This window comes from Corvus hawaiiensis, chromosome Z, assembly GCF_020740725.1.
Source record: "Corvus hawaiiensis isolate bCorHaw1 chromosome Z, bCorHaw1.pri.cur, whole genome shotgun sequence".
Lineage (NCBI taxonomy): Eukaryota > Metazoa > Chordata > Aves > Passeriformes > Corvidae > Corvus > Corvus hawaiiensis.
In genome coordinates, this window is record NC_063255.1 from 75437883 (window position 1) to 75454353 (window position 16471).

Genomic DNA, 16471 nt, shown 5'->3' on the forward strand with positions numbered 1-16471 from the left:
AGGAAGTTTCTCTTGCAGACACTGCAAGATGCATGTGTGGGCATGTGTGAAGGTAGCAAAATTTCCTTCTTTAAATGTTGGGGTTTTTTCTCTGCAGCTGGGTGGGAACAGCTTCATCCAAGCTCCTTAAGGACTGTTTGACAGCTATCCAAAGACTAGATCTTCCCCTATCTTCTAGTTCCATGCTCTGGTGTTCCCATCTTTCCACATTCATGACCTGTCCTTGCAGGGCCCCCACCTTTCCCAGTTCTCCGTGCCCAGTGCATCCCATTAACTTTGTGTCCTACATTATCTACCTGCCACATCTCTTTCAGGCAGCACTTGTCCTGGCAATGGAACCGAAATTCAGTGCCACAGCTGCCCTCATAAGGGATGAGCAGCCTCACTGTCACTGCCACAGGTTGGGAGATACTCAGGAGGTGTCCTTCCATTGCATTATTTTATCTCTTTTTGCAATATTTTTAATAGTACTCAGAGTCTTACTGTGTTTATTCAATCTTTCTGGAGATAATTCGACAGCATTCATAATCTTCTTTTACTGCGGCAGCATGAAGTACTAGAGGAAACAAGGGTTGACCAGTGTGGGTGAGAAAGAAGAAGCTGACAAAACTTCTGGGGTTTTTTTGCAGCCCCCTTGACAAAGAGGAACAAGCCACAGATGTGCAGTTGAGCAAAATAGGTGTTTTTGTAAGAAAGGGAGCATTACAGCTCTGGGCATCGTGTGAGCCTCAACCTTTTCTAAACTAAGGTTTAGGAGAACCTGTAACAAGTCTTTGTGTAACAAGAAAGAATATTGAACCAGCACAAGTCCACTGACAGTTGAAAACTCTTTATTGCCTTGTTTATATCTCTGGAAAGGCACAAGGAGGGGAAAAGACTCTGGTCTTCAAGCAGGAGCTGGTGGTAGGATACAAGAGGGAAACAAGACAGCTGCTGTGGGATGCTTGCAGGTTTAAAGGCATGATCCAGTTCTCTGGCACAGGGGTATTTTTCATCAGGGTAGTGTGAAGTGCATGCCCTTCTTTAGGATCCACAGTCAGTGAGACTCCCTGGTATGCCTCCTGGGCTGCACAAGGTGAGAACTGAGCCTGGTGAGGTCATGGAAAAACACCCGGGAAATGTTGCGTGACATGCTCTGCCTTTGCTCAGCCTGTGCTGTTTCTGTAATCCTGACCTCATCCTTCTCTCCGGTGTCCAGCCTGGATCCAGAGACGGTAACTGAAGCTTCTCATCTCAGTTGCCTGTCCCTTTACCAAGCTTCAGAGGAGCTGTCAGTAAAGGCATTGACTCCCTGACACTTCTGCTGCTTGGCTGAGGTGCCACCAGGCTTCAAAGCCCCCTTCTCTCTGCACCTCTCTTCCAGGTCCACAGGGATAACTCAGCTTTAATCCCTCTTGCTCACTGTGCCCCCATCTGACACCCCAACCATTCTGTCAGCACTAAGGAGAAATTGGAGAGCATGGATTCCTGCTTCAGAGTGTTTGTTTAACTAAGTGCCCAGATGCTGAAGTACCAATTGTCCTCTGTGCTGCTAGGGGTGCGTTTGTGGGACTTGGTGGAACAGGAACACGTGAAACCCATCAGGGCAGCTCAGCCGGGACTGAGGAGGAGAGGAGAAGGGACCTGCTCAGCCCTGCCTGCTCCACCCCAGGGAGGCTCTGGGCATCTCCACGGAGGCTCTAGTGAGGGGAGGCACAGAATTTTGGGGTACAGGCATGAGGCAAAACGTGATCACTGCCCTGCCAGCCTGTGGTGCCTCCCCACAGTGGGAACCAGGGCGTGAAGGAGAACCTGGAGTCCCCAGGCAAGCTGAGAGCAGGTGCCAAACCCCAGGGAGGGGCATCACCAGCTCTGCTACACGGTCGGAGCCACTGGTCCTCCCCAGCCGAGGTCCCTCTCAGCCCCCATGGGTGATGTGTGGTGTGTGACACATCCACAGAGCGAATTCTTGGGACTTCTCTTAATCCTATCCCGCATCCCGATGGAGAGGCGGGACACGGGGGTAAAGGTGATTGTCCTTCCCAAGGAGGAGAAAGGGACCTGCTTTCCAATCAAAACTGAAACCTTCCGTTTCAAATCGAGCTCTTAGCAGCGCATTGTCTCTAAACAAAGGCCGTCGCTGTCAGGACTTAGAGGAAGTGACACCCGCTGCTTTGATTTTCGAGGAGATCCCAGCCAGAGAAATGCTCCTGCACGGCAGGTTTTGCATTCATGGAACAGGCACCTCCCAGCAGAAAACCTTGCCTATGGAAAGTTTCCAGCCGTGCTTTGGAAACAGCGCTTGGGGCAAATCACACTGCCACATCAACACTGAATCATGCCTCAGATGGAGATAGAAGCCTACAGGGTTTCCAGAGCAAGCTTTTTTTCACCACACCCTTCATTCAAAAAAAATCCTTTTTCCACTTCCAGTTCTTCCCAGGGCAATGAGCATTGTTAGGAGTGTTTACATTGCTGCTCTCTGCCAAATTAACATCATCACTCTCACCACCGCAGGAGCTTCTGGGTGATGCTAGCTACTCTCAAGCAGCGATCTCAGAAGCACTAAAAGCAAACAGTATATATGGCTACATTTAACTACCACTCTGCTTCAACAAGCAAGAATCCTGACTCCTAAGCTTTGTGAAAAAGCCGGAATATCAGATGCCTCCGAGTTTAGTGAAAGCGACTTGCTTTGAGCACATATTTTGTTGCTCTTCGCTCTTTCAGGTGTCATTCCACAGCCACTGCTGTATCAGAAGGTCGTGAGAAGTAAAGAACCACCTAAAATATGATTATGGTGACCCAGGTCTACACAGAACATTTCATGACCCCTTTGCCCACCTTGAACCTCCTGTGGGATTCACCTTCCCCAGGTTCCTGCTGTCTGTAGGAGCAGGACAGCATTGCCACAGCTGACTGAGACACGAGTCATCCCGTGGTGTAGAACACTGAGGACGATTCATCTGAACCTTACCCCCAAGCCCGACCTTTAAGACTGTTTTTCCTCTCCCAGCTGCGTGTGCCAAGTCTCGATATATCATCATCAGTGGGAAATATGCAGCCGCGCTGGAGGAGGAAAATAACTGGGAGACATGTGAGTAACTGAGACAATGCAGAACTGCCAAATCTGTGACAGCTGCTGGGGGCAGCGCTACGGTCTGACATCCAGGTAAATTATCGTTTTGATATGTATTTTCCTGTGGGCACAGGAATCAGCACAAACATCAAGGGATTTTTTACTATTGTTATTATCACATTATGAAGGAAGCATTGAAAGCTCCATTTCACCAGTGGCTGTTTTCTGAAAGGGAGAAGACTGGTGGTGTCCCTCCCAAACACCCTGAAGTGGGTTGAATGAAGGCATTCCTTCAAAAATGCTAAATCTACAACTCCTTATCCAGCCAGAACATATTTTAAATTAGCTTTTCCAAAGTTTTCTAAAAGCCCTCAGCAACAATAACAGCAGCCTAAACACTGTAAACAAAGTGTCTTTTCCATGCTGAACAGCTTAAGGAAGAAGGAAAGTGAGAAAAAAAGAGACAGAATAGGAAGAGCAATGGAGCACCGAGGCTGTCCCTGTCTCTGTGGGGACAACTCCCCACACCTGGTCCGAGTGCCTTGTGGCTTCAGCAAAACCTCTGCCTCAAGCCTTCAGCTTTGCCAGGCAGGTTCCTGGCTGGTCTCAGCCCATGCTGGTCTGTTTGGTGTCCATCACCCTGTAGGATAAAGCACTTTCCCTGCTTTTTGTGCTGAGTGAGTCCCTGCAGCTCCACAGGAGCGTAGCCCCAAGCCTCTGGTGAAATGCACAGCGCTGCCTGAGGGACTGAGCTTCCCCAGGCTTGTTAAAAACCAGCCTCTCAATATCCTGCAGCCTGCCTGGGAAGTTTTGGCCAAGCTTCGTCAGTGAGATAGGATGAAATATACCATCTTGTGGTGGAAATATTAATTAGTTACTGTTTCTGAAGTGTATTAGATGTTATGGTGTCTCTGTCTCTTCTTATCTGCAATATGGGCTTTCTGGCCCTTCTCTCTACCCCAACCAATTTTTCATATAAACCTGGAGTGCAAAGTCTGCACTGACACATTACAGGATGAGCCAAGTGACTATCATTCAAATATTTATTTCATGAGAAGTAAGAACATTTTGCACTTTTCTCCAGAACTCTTTCAAAATCAGCTCATTTCTTCTTGTTGGAAGAGAGCCCATTGTTCATTTGACACTAAAGATAGAGCTTTGCTGTTTTCTTTTAAGTCTGCATTTGGAGGGTGGACAGCAGAGAGGGAGTTAAGCTTTATTATGCTGCCTTGTCAAAAGGATACAACATTATGCAAAAGGAATGAAGTGGAACAAAAAATTTGCTTTCTTTTCCACAAGCTGTCTCTCACTGGCATACAGTTTTCAAACGATATTCCTCTTTTGCTTTGTCTGGTAGATTGGGTTTCAGATGACTGTGTCAATTAAATGGCAAGAGCACCTTGCTGCCTCAGGAAACAGCCACCAGCTTCCTCCTGCCCTCAAAACTTCTGAATTAATGGGGCAGAGGGGTGGTGCTGTTTGTCTGGTTTTAAATCTCTCTTAAATAAGCATTTGAACAGCTTAGTGCTGGAGCCTGCAGTCTGGAATGAACAATGTTCCCCCAGAGCAAAGGCAGGCAGAGTGTCACACCCGCAGGAGGGCAGGAGGGGCCCTGAGGCACAAAGTGATCTGCCCGAGGTGACACCGAGCCTCAGTGCAGGGGCAGGGACCCAGGCTCACAGCTTCCCTGGCTTCAGACTGGCGGCAAACAGAGAGGGACTGCGTGATCCACCAAGAGAAAAGAGGACAGATGGTTGTTTTCCTCTGTGGCTTTGCAGGATAAACCAGGAAACACTGAGGGATGCCCCTCCTGATTTGTTTTTCTAACAACGTGTCCCTACATCCCAGCTGCTCGGCTCGCTGCAGAACGCTGTGCAGGGAAGGGCTGGAGCACAAATCTCATCAGGAGCAGCTGAGGGAGCTGGGGGAACTCAGCCTGGAGAAAAGGAGGCTCAGGAGGGACCTTCTGGCTCTGTTCAACTCCCTGACAGGAGGGTGCTGCCAGCTGAGGGTCGGGCTCTGCTCCCAGGGAACAGGGACAGGAGGAGAGGGAATGGCCTCGAGCTGGGCTAGGGGAGGTTTAGGTTGGGTATCAGGAAGAATTTCTTCACTGAAAGGGTGAAAAGCGTTGGAACAGGGTGTCTAGGGAGCTGATGGAGTCACCATCCTTGGAGGGATTTAAAGGATGTGTAGATGTGGCACCTGGGGACGTGGTTTAGTGTTGGGCTTGGCAGCGCTGAGTTAATGGTTGGACTTGATGATATTAAAGGGGTTTTTCAACCTGAACAGTTGCATGATAGCCAACAAAGTATTTCTTTGTGTGTTTATCACCCTTGGAAGTGGAATCCCTCATGGCTGGATGTAGCTTGCATGGTGCACAGCGAGGGACTCCAGGCAGACTCCCAGTGAAATCCCGAGCTGGGTGTGATTAACTTCCCTGCGCCTCTGAGGAGCAGCACCAGGAAATTGCTAACACTGTAAATTGTCTCAAACACGCACTTACTGAAGCCTTTAAAGAGCAATTACTATATGTTAACTGAACACCCATCAACTGTAAAACCAGCAGTTATGTGGGTTTAATAGGTATATAAAGGAGAAAATCTCACCACCCTGCAATTAGTTCTAAATCACATAAAAAGTGTAACTTGTACACTTATTGCTTATTAATACATAAAACATGTACAGCGTGTTAAAACATTTAATTAGCACGTGCCTAATAGGCTAAAAGTTAAGTACCAAATTATGACTAAAATACTGCTGAGCTCCTCATTAGCCATGTGAAACCACCCCCCAACACGCAGAGCTCATATTGTCCTGAGAATTAGGTGCTTTCAGCTGCTGTTCAGTGATTTTAGATAGGGGACAATGATATTCTGCCCACTTCCACTGACTCCAGAATCACCTCACAACACAGGATATTCCTGAGAGAGCCAGGAGGCAGAGGAGGGAAGAGATGCTCCTGAGCAAAGTCTACAGCCCTCACCTCCATGAGGCTGTGTTTAAAAATCTGGCCAGAAAATGAGGTGTGAACAACAATCCACATTGTGCTGACCTCCACCAGGGGCTATCAGCACATCAGGACAGAGAGGAGGAGGAGTGGAGAAGGTCCTCGTGATGGAAGAGGAGATCAGTGGTGAATGACATCAGCAGGAGGGTTTGTGGCAGAGGCCAGGGAAGAGGGGAGCCAAAACTGGAGGGCTGGAGGCCTCCAGCATCACCAAGAGGGAAGTGAGGGACTGGATATTACTGAAAAAGTAGGAAAAGGGGGTGAGGGCGGGCAGAGCAGGGGGTAGGGCTGCAACTTGGACCTGCAGCAAGGATGGATTCTTACCAGGGATCCCAGAGGGTGGAAAATAATATCTGGTGTGTGCCATTGGGAACGCCACCCCATCACGCAGTCTGTTGACAGAAGGAAACCACAACGCAGAATTACCCTTTGTTTAGTCTAAGTCAGCTGTCAGCATGCACATACACCACATGAAAGGCAAAACCTGAACATGTTCCCAGAACATCTTCCTGAAAAAGCCATCTGCTGCTGCCTGAGCTAATGTTACCGTCCTCCCCACCACTGTGAGCTTTGGAAGCATAAACTCCATTTTCCAAGCGAGATAACATCCTCACCTCTGCTTCAAGCCCCAAGAGACTTGTAGGGTTTCTCTGCTTGCACAAGGAGGTGGTGGGGGTGGGACATCCAGAGAGCTCCCTGATTCTGTGGGGTAGGTCTGGAAGTGGTTGGCCAAACTGAAAGTCCAACAAGAGAGGGCTTTCTCTTGACCCCAAACAAACAGAGGTGCAGTTGCTTCTCCCCAGAATGTGATGGCACTTTATTCATCTAGATAGTAGATCCTAACTCATGGTACCCCACCAGATGGAAAGATTAAAAAAAAATATTAAAAAATAAACATTAAAATTAATAATTAAAAAAAGAATTAAAAGTTGTGTGACTTTCATGCACAAAGATATAACTTGGAGCAAATATTTAACTGAAAGCTAAATCCTTTCCACTTCTAAATGTCTTCAGGCTAAGGCCATGGACAAGGATCCAACTCACCTGAATTTGTTTTTGGGTTATGATAGAATTCCTCAAAACAACCTCAAAAATACTGGTTCTCCATCTAGCAAAAAAGGATGGTAAACTCTTTTTCTGCTCCAGCAGAACAGTTCTTTATATTGCAAGATTTTTTTTGGTGGAGTATTTCTGCTCTGTTCCTTCCAGAGGAAACACTACAGAAATACTTGTGTGACATGACTTCTTTATGCTATTGTCATGTAAAATAGATTATTGTCTTGTTCCATTTTTCTTATTCCATCCTCTAATTACTCTCTTTGAAAGAGCATTAGTGGCAAAGGATAGTAGCATGAAACACTAACAGACTTTTGCTCAAACGCTATCTACTCTTGGTGAAAAGAAACATTAGATTTAAAATAACTGAAATACTTCATGAACATGAAAGCCTCTCTAGTGCAACTGATCCTTCATGAAAGGGACCTTGAAATGGTGATAGGAGATACTTATACATAGTTTTAAGCCCTTGTCTGTCACTGGACTATAAACAGGAATTAAAGTTTAGGGATTTTGAATGCAAGTTTTTACAACTCTTCCTCCTTTGAGAGACTCAAAGCCTAAATATTATAGGTTTAGTGAGTGTTATTCATGACACAGTAAAGGTAATCAAGAGGGGACTATCACTAGCTTTAAAAGAAAGAGATCCCAGCCTGAAACTGGAGACAACCTGGACTAACCATAGCTGTGCTGGAAACCTGCTTTTGAGGAAGAAAACAAGATTCCCCACTGCTCAGAGTCAGCTGAAGACAATCGAGAAAACTTTGTGTGCGTTCAAACCAGCCATGGAATGGAGTTCCTGGCATTTGCAGAAAATGTGGCTGAACACAGAATTAGTAAACTCCCACAAAGCAGAAACGCACCTGAGTGCTGGAGAGCAGCCCAGCTGCACTGCACCCTTGATATTTCATTTACAGCACTTGCTGGTGCTCATTCCAGGATGGGAGCTCTCTGAAACTTAATCTGGACATTTTAACTGAGAAATCTTGGAGACTTGTCTTGTTCAAGGTTCCACTTCTGCATGAAAAATGAAGTGATCACCTCTTTCCTGAGCATTTTAACCACTTGGTAGCACAGCACTTCTCCACTGCTGACTGGTGAAGGCACATGATCATGCCTCTATTTGAATTCAGAGTGTACAATCACAGAGTTTGCTTGCAAGGATGACACTGAGGAGAAGGTCTACCTTTTTTTCACAGCCAAAACCCAGGTGAATTCTCCCAGTCTAAGGCTCTCCCAGAATGCAGTGTCCCTGGGAACAGCCCATCGACTCAGCAACAGCACCCACTTGATATAAATTAATGGGAGAGGAAAAAACATCTCCTTGTCAGCTTTCCAATTAAATTACATGGAAAGAAATCTAGGTTACAGCACGAGACCCTGCAGAGGTCCTAACTGCTGAACATGCACTTTTAAATGGATTAAATAACAACATACAGTTAATCTGATGGTAAGAATATAATTAATACTTTTGTTGCTGCTGGTCATTTTCATGGGATATGATATCAACCTCTGATCACCTGTTCTTCCTACTCTTGGTTAACAGGACAGAAGCACAACCAGTTCCTCAGAGAAGGATCAGTCATATTTAAAGCTGTTGACCCCCAAAAATCTTTTTTCTGCCATTGAGCTGAAGAAGCACAAGTCCTGTCTGCAACACCTCCCAAACAACCATAATAATGTCTCCTTAAATATCCCAGCTCCTACCAGCCACATCCTGGGCCAGAGTTTTCCACCTGGCTCCCAGAGCACTCCTGTGAGGGAAGGTGGAAGAGGTGGCTACAGGAGCAGCTGAGGAACAGGGGGAGTAAACATCATTTTCTAACCTGGTTTCCAGGAGGATATTCCTGTGGCATTAGCGCAAGAAATAGCCTGCAACTGCAGCAAAATGTCTCAAAGGCCTCATGCCTTTCTGCAGGCAGCATGTTTTGAATGCTGGGTATTTATTCACCTATGAGAAACCAGATCCTTTCCACTTCTGAATGACTATTTTTGCTCAGATCATGTGGCTCCAACAATCATGTGCCTGAAGTCCTGAAGAGTCTAAGCAAAGGAAAACATTTTCTGGAAAAAAACACATCAAAGACCTAGTGCTTTACAGAGCTTGCCTGCTAATTCTCTATTGGTTCTTACAGACCCAAACTTCATTCCTTTAACTGCAGCATCTCTGCTAGAAGTCTGCAGTGACTTCAGTCTAAATGATTCCACAAACACTTGAAGCAATGTTTGGCACAGTAGCTGAATCTGGTTTCCTCCAGTTGCAGAGAAAAACTTAAAATTTCAGTCTAACATTTTCAACATGAGCTAAATTAATTTGAGGCATTGCTGGTGAGTACCCCCCTCTCTTTAAATGATGCTGAGAGCACAACAGAACAGCTGCAGAGAGACATATTTCACTTAGATCTGGAAGTCATGCATGTACAGTTGGCTAGACTGAGCTAAGCTCTTCATTAATAGAAGTGTAAACTCTACGGAGAATTCAAGAATTGAGCTGAGGCATATTTGCTGTTACACCAAACTTTCAAAGAGAGGAATTATTTGAGAAGGAAAGCGTGACTCTTCTCATTCCAGCACCTGACTTCATTTTTGTTCCCTAAGCATCCCAGCTGAAATTAATCAATAGCAATTCTTGACTGATTATTTTATGAAAAATGCATTTTATGAACAGTGTCAGAATAACAGGACTCTCACAACTAACTTTTAGGAAGCACTTCCTTTTAGGATACTAAAATAGCAAAATTTTTTAACACAGAAGTATTTCACCTCTCAGTTCTCATCAGAAAAACCAGGTGTTTAGTCAAATCCAAAACTGAACTGGTAGCAAAAGTACTGTGACTTATATTACTAGAACACAAAATTAATGTGAAAGAGGACTTCTACTTCTGTGGATAAAAGCTTTTGTCAGAATGGATTAAGGTGAGACTTTCATTAGGGACAGATTATTCCCTTCCTGCTCACCATGGGATTTTCTTTTTTCTCCTTCAGGAGTCAAGACATTGAACCAGAGAGGGAACACACTTGATCTGATCAATTTCCACATTCTGCTGGAACAAAACAGATCTCAAATGCAGCGAGAGGAAAGTCAATAGTGCTACCCGAGTCTTAGCTGCACACTCTGTTGCTACACAATACAGTGCAGTGCATGAGGATTTATGTTATTTTGCTTATTTTTTGAGGCTTTTTTCTCACTTTTTCGCAAGCTGACAGAGTTTGCATTGGATTCCTCTAGCTGTAAAAAGCAAGAACACTGGTTCAGCCATGAGAGCAAAGCAGACCCAAAATCTCTCCACACTGACACTGTTTTTTGGGTTTGATTTGAGGCATATTGCATGTGTGCTGCAGAGAAGGGATTGTGGGATCCAAGTTGGGATGAATTAAATCTGAGCTAGAGATCGATAACTTCTCCTCTGTGATGGTCACTTTCTACCTGTTAAGGGCTCTCGTGTGCTGTCACCCGGCAGTGATGCCTATGAACCTAAAGAGAAAATCTGACAAAACCCACTTTGATTCTGCTAAGAAACCACTGCCTTAGTTAGGTGATGTGCCACTGAGCATACATTTAGATGCTCATTTATTTTTGGTCAAAAATGATTAGCCGTAGGACAGGCAGAAATGCTGTTCAGAGAAGGGCTGTGAGTCAGTGAGCACAGCATCAAAGTAGTTCACACTTTCACCAAAAACCTGGGCTTGCAAAAGCAGACAGGCTGGAGAAGTCAAAGGTTTAGAGAACACCAGAGAAAGAGGAATTGGGAAACAGGCTCATGAAGGAGATCTGGAGGTCTCTGGTTCCGCCTCTTGCCAAAACCAGGATTATTGCTGACACTAGACCAGGCCAGTGGTGTTTGTGGTCTCTTTGCCTTGGAGCCAGACAGATGGCTTTCATGGTGGAAAAGTCCTGTGTCCTCAGAAAAATACTGAAGGAAGACTTCAGGGTGAGGAAGAGAGCAGAAACTTGGGCCAGCTCCCATTGAGCTGAACACCAGCAATTGTGTTTAGATATTTTCTTGAAGCCTGGGGGCTCTTTTGCTGTGTAGGTTCACATGAAGTCCTCCAAGATAACCGGGCCAAGAGTACCAACATTCCACATAGTCCCTATCACTTCCCTAAGAGTGGATTTTCCTCTGGAAACCCCACAGATCCAGTCTTCTGTGTGACCCTGCCAAGTGCCAGTGCTGTCCCTGAGTCACAGGACAACCTCAAAGGCTGACCTCTTCTCCAGGGAGGTTGGATGTTTGGAAGGGAGGGAGATATCAGCCTGATAACTGCTTTTCCCATAGCAACTCCTGCCAGGCCTTTGCTCTGGGGTGAACACAAAGGCAAGAGCTCTGCATGGGGAGCATTCAGTACCTCCAGGCTGAAGGAAAATGCCAGCAGTCAAGATAGCAACAGTAAGGCAAACATTTACCCAGGCTTCATAAGCAAAGGGAGGACAATGAGCCTGGGAACACAGTGTGTGCAAAATCCTGGCCGTCCCACGGCACAAACGCTCCCTGGGAAGCCCAGGGCTGAAAGAAAAGGACTTGCCCATCGAGGCAGAGAGGTAATGTGAGTAAAGGATCACTGTCAGTCACCATTCCCTTTGCTTCTTCTCTCCCACTCCTGTGTTGTGTTTCAGCTCAGCACAGGGAGCTCAGCACAGGTGATCCAGGACCTGAAGGGAACTTACAGGAAAGGTGGGGTAAGGCTGTCACTGTAGTGATAGGACAAGGGGGAGTGGGTTCAAATCAAAGTGAGTGGGTTTAGTTTAGATATTAGGAAAAAAATCTTGGCTGGGAGGGTGGGGAGGCCATGGCACAGGGTTCCCAGAGAAGCTGTGGCTGCCCCATCCCGCAAGGCCAGCTTGGACAGGGCTTGGAGCAACCTGGGATAGTGGAAGGTGTCCCTGTCCATGGCAGGGGGTGGAACAAGATGAGCTTTAAGGTTCCTTCCAAACCAAACCATTCTAGGATTTTGTGATCCAGTCACATCCAGCCTGATACCTAAACATGGGGAGATCAAATGCTTTTGTTTCCAACTCACACAATCCTGACGCCAAGGTGGATGGCAAAATGCAAGTGCAAGAATCTAGAACTCATCCCAGGGTCTCCCACTGTTACATCAGTGATGCAATCCTTATTAGTAATGTCTCACTGAGCAGCCCTTTCCTTTTTTAAAGTGGTGGAAGCGCAGGTAGGCTCTGGGCTAGAACACATTGCGTGCAAATTACTTGTAGGCCATCCTGAACAAATGTTGCCAGAGATCACTGGAAAAAGGTAGTGTCTGACAGCCCAGAATGCATCATTCCTCCCCTTCCCCTGTAAACATAGGTTAAGGAAATAAGCACTGTAACAGGGAGATAGAATATTTCTCTGCTTTTGACTTCTAGGGAAAAAAGCACACACAGCTACGAGGCGATCAAAGGTTTCATACTGTTTCACAGCACACACATTCCTTTAAGATCCAACTCCAGTAACAACCAGAAAGCTGCTTAAACTGGGAACAGGGTCTGATTAAAACACAACCAGATAAAAAAAAAAAATCTTCTGGCATCTTCTGAACATGCACTCAAAAATCTGTATTTAGCAAAGGAAGAGTCCATGACGACACCACGAGCATCACTTTAGGTTTCTGGAGGATGAGGAAAGCCTCCAGCTCCAGATTTCTGGTGTATATTCAGCTCCAGTTAAGCACAGCCCCAGTGCTGGATCCAGCAGGTCATCAGATACTGGGGAATACAATACTGCAGCAGCTCATGACGAGGCTGAGTTGGTAATCCAAATACCAGCCTGTCTCCATCTATTTTGATCTTCTGATACAGCCTGCAAAATTCCCTCATTTCTATGTTTGGGTTCAGGAGGAGTCAGCAGAGCTTGGCAGCATGCCCCTGACCTCTAATGGATGTTGGCTGGGGCATAGTTGAAGCATTCTTGGGGGATGTTGTAGACCAAGACCTGCGTGAGCTAGGGAAAGTCACTCCCCATAACCTGCCAATGAAAAATTCCCTGTGAAACACTGGGGGAAAGGGTGCAGGAGGGAAAAAAGAGCACTTTGCTCCCCTTCAAGAGCTGCCAAAGCCAGTCCAGTTGTAGGGACCCATCTCCAGAGCAAGCCAATAAAAAACCACACACAGACAAGCACGCACTCTTAAAAAGTTTTTATTAATTTTCATTGTTTTTTTTTTTTAAAAAAAACAAACCCGTCAGTGCAACAGTTCAGTATCCCCTTCCTATCCCCCATCAGTAAGCAGTAATTTTAAAATCAGGAAATACCGAGTGCTGAAGCCAATGGGTTAGCATTTTGCTATTATTTCCTTCTGTCAAACTCTGAAAAAGTCCTCTGTATAAATTAAACAATGAAAAAAATGTTATTTTCAATTCTATGTCATTACAGTCAACAGAATCATAATAATGCACCTAAAATGTGTGTCCACAATATATCAGGTATACATTTTTGGGAAAAGAAAAAAAAGGAAAAAAAATATGACATTCTAAGTTGTTAAAAGGATAATGGTCCCATATTTTTTTTATTACAGGTTAGCAAAACAAAATCCAATGGATTACAATATTTACATGTTATTTGAAAAATTAAGTAGTGATAAAAGCATGTCACAATCATTGTTTCTTTTTTTTTTTTTTTTTTTTTTTTTTTTTCCTTTTTCGTTTTTGGTAACCATTACAAACACCCAATCCAGGTATGGAACTGTTTAAATATATTTGAAATTAGGCCAATTAAAAAACAAATACACAAATAAAGACACAAAATGTGTATTTATACTTGTCCCTCCAATGTGTTTTTTCTATGATGTTCCCTCCCTATATAAAAAAAAAAACAAACCAAAAAAAAACCAAAAAAAAAACCCAACAGAAAAATTGAAAGAATCCCCTTAACACGCAATTGATGAATCCCCAAAAGCAAAACACCATGCTTCTCAAGTAGCACTTATTCCACAAATGCAACATTTTTGCCATCATTTTTAAGTGAAGCTCTCCAGGACACAATTTCCTGGAGAGCTTTCTATTTTCCCCCCTCCCCCTCCCCCAGATCCCCCCCAAAAAACAAAAAAAACAAACAAAGACACATGCATTTCTAAAACTAGGTTTCAGTCAAGTACTTTCTACTTTTTGGAAAGAAACTTTTTTTTTCAGTTTTTTTTTGTTTTTATCGTTTTTCCTTTTTTTTTTTTTTTTAATTCTTTTTTTTTTTTTCTCTTATTTTGTTCACAATCAGAACATACCATGGGCACCAGATCCTGTATTGGCCACTCAGGCAAAATCCCCAAATTGAGTTTAAATAGGCTTCATCGCCAAGGAGTAGTGCAGGATCAGCCACTTAAGGTATGCAGGTTTCTATCCATTCTACACTGCTCCCCCCATGCTAAAAAGCTAAGGAGGAGGGGAAAAAAACTCAGCAACTCCATCCACTGGATTAGAGTAAAAGTAGTTCTCCAGGCTCAATGTCGTGTGTAACCAACTCACCTCCGCTTGCAAAAAGATGTGTTAACAGACACCCCTCCCTCCCACCACACCTAAACAAAAAAACAAAACAAAACAAAACAAAACAAAAAAAAAAGAAGAAAACACTCACAAACCACAGACGGAATTAAAAAAAAAAAAGGGGAAAAAAACCAAAAAACAAAGGCAGCCAATCTCAACGAAAAGTTACTGGTGTGAGACTGATCGATGTTAATATGACAAGCAACAGAATGGTTATGAGGACCCATGTGTTTGGCCCATGAGCTGCATAGCTGTGCTGTAAGTTTGGTTCTTAAGGTTTTTTTTTTTTTAAAGTTAAAACTTCTTTGTTATCTCCATATGTTTAAAATTAACGAGGACGACGACAACAGCAACAACGAAAAAGGTTCTATTCACAAGATCTAGTCTCCTTTCCCTGTCCCCCACTCAAAAAGAAATACTCATTTTTACATGAGAAACTTAATTGTGCTGTATTTGTAACACCTCAGGCTGATAGAAAATAAAACGTGTGGCAAACAAAACTGCACAATCAGTCACATGAAATCTACCAAATACTAAAATTATAACTGAATACTAACAAACAGCTTACCTGGAATAAAGGATGACAATTCACAAACAGTTATCTAGGAATTAAAGTATTTCTCTCTTTTTTTTGTTTTTTTTTTTTACTAAAATAATTAAAAAAATCACAGTATTTTAAGAAATAAAACCCACACTGGGATTTTAAGCACAATTTGTTTTTTTTTCCTTTCTTTAAAACTTTTTTCTTCTTCTTCCTCCATTCACCACCTTGCCCAGCAGTCTCTCTACATTTAACCACAACAACAACAGGTAGTACTGACAAATGCAGAGATCTCCCTTGGTTAATTCTGAGGTACTAGGAAACAGGTGACTGTTTTTTAAGCAAAGCAGTTTCTGTTTTGTTTTTTTTGTTTTCCTTTTTTTTTTTTCTCCTTTTTATTTTTTCCTCTTTTTATCTTTTTTTTTTTTTTTTTCTTTTCTAAAGCAGTTGCGTTCAGTCTGGAAAAGCGTTATGTATTAAAACTAGAAAAACGCACACAAACTTGTGCGTTGAAAAGTTGTCCCCCCACCACTTCTTCCACACTCACGACGCTTCCACTCATAAAACAATCGAAGTCTCTCCACTGCAAAGCACGATGTGTAATGTAGGAAAAACACGGGGAGTTGCTTCATTAGTCCAAGATGAATATAACTTCCCATTGTCAGATCCAGGAGGAAAAAGATGCAGTGACGTAATGGAACCACTTATTCCATCACTTAAATAACTTTTAATATACACACACTCACACAGGTACCAGTGCTTTGAAAATAGATCATTCAGTCCTAAAAGCAGCTTTATCTCTTCCTTCTGCCCGCCCCACCCCACCCCGCCCCTCTCATCACCGTTCAAGTACGTCGATTAGAACCACACACCAAATGCTTATTCACTTTTGGCCTCCGGGTTGTCTAGGAGAGGTTTGTCAGCAGCCACGATGCTGACCGCTGTTTCTCCGGCGTGGGAGTAGTCCACCACCATGGTCTCGATGCCTTCCTTCTCTTCTGGCAGCGTGCTGGCGGTGTCCTCCACATCCTCCTTGGGCTGGCTGTCCTCGCCGCTCCTGTGCTTGCTCTCGTTCAGCGCCCTGCGGTGAAAAACAGGAACGGTCGGTCGGGCACAGGGTACAGCAAAGCCATGCCCGTCCCATGAGGGACAGGAGAGGATCACTTTCCAAAAGAGCAGCCACACCATGCCACAGGCTCAAAAGGAGAGGCAGACGAATGAATGTGCTGGTTGGACCCATGACATTCAAGCCCTGAAATCGAATCTTTGTTTGTTCCGCGCTGGGACAAACTTGGGACCAGAGGGAAGAACTCAAATTGTGACACTTGAAGTTTATT

At 44.4% G+C, this 16471-nt stretch overlaps 1 protein-coding gene across 4 annotated transcripts in view; it reads right to left on the minus strand.

Moving 5' to 3' along the window:
• Window positions 1-15573: 15573 nt before the first annotated feature.
• The window catches only part of ZNF462 (zinc finger protein 462), an 87673-nt gene continuing 86775 nt past the window's right edge, over window positions 15574-16471 (minus strand). For all 4 annotated transcript variants that reach the window (XM_048290612.1, XM_048290614.1, XM_048290610.1 and 1 more), the window contains one exon: window positions 15574-16215. In XM_048290612.1, coding sequence (XP_048146569.1) covers window positions 16014-16215 — 202 coding nt within the window. In that variant the 3' untranslated portion in view covers window positions 15574-16013. The remainder of the gene's footprint in view (window positions 16216-16471) is intronic.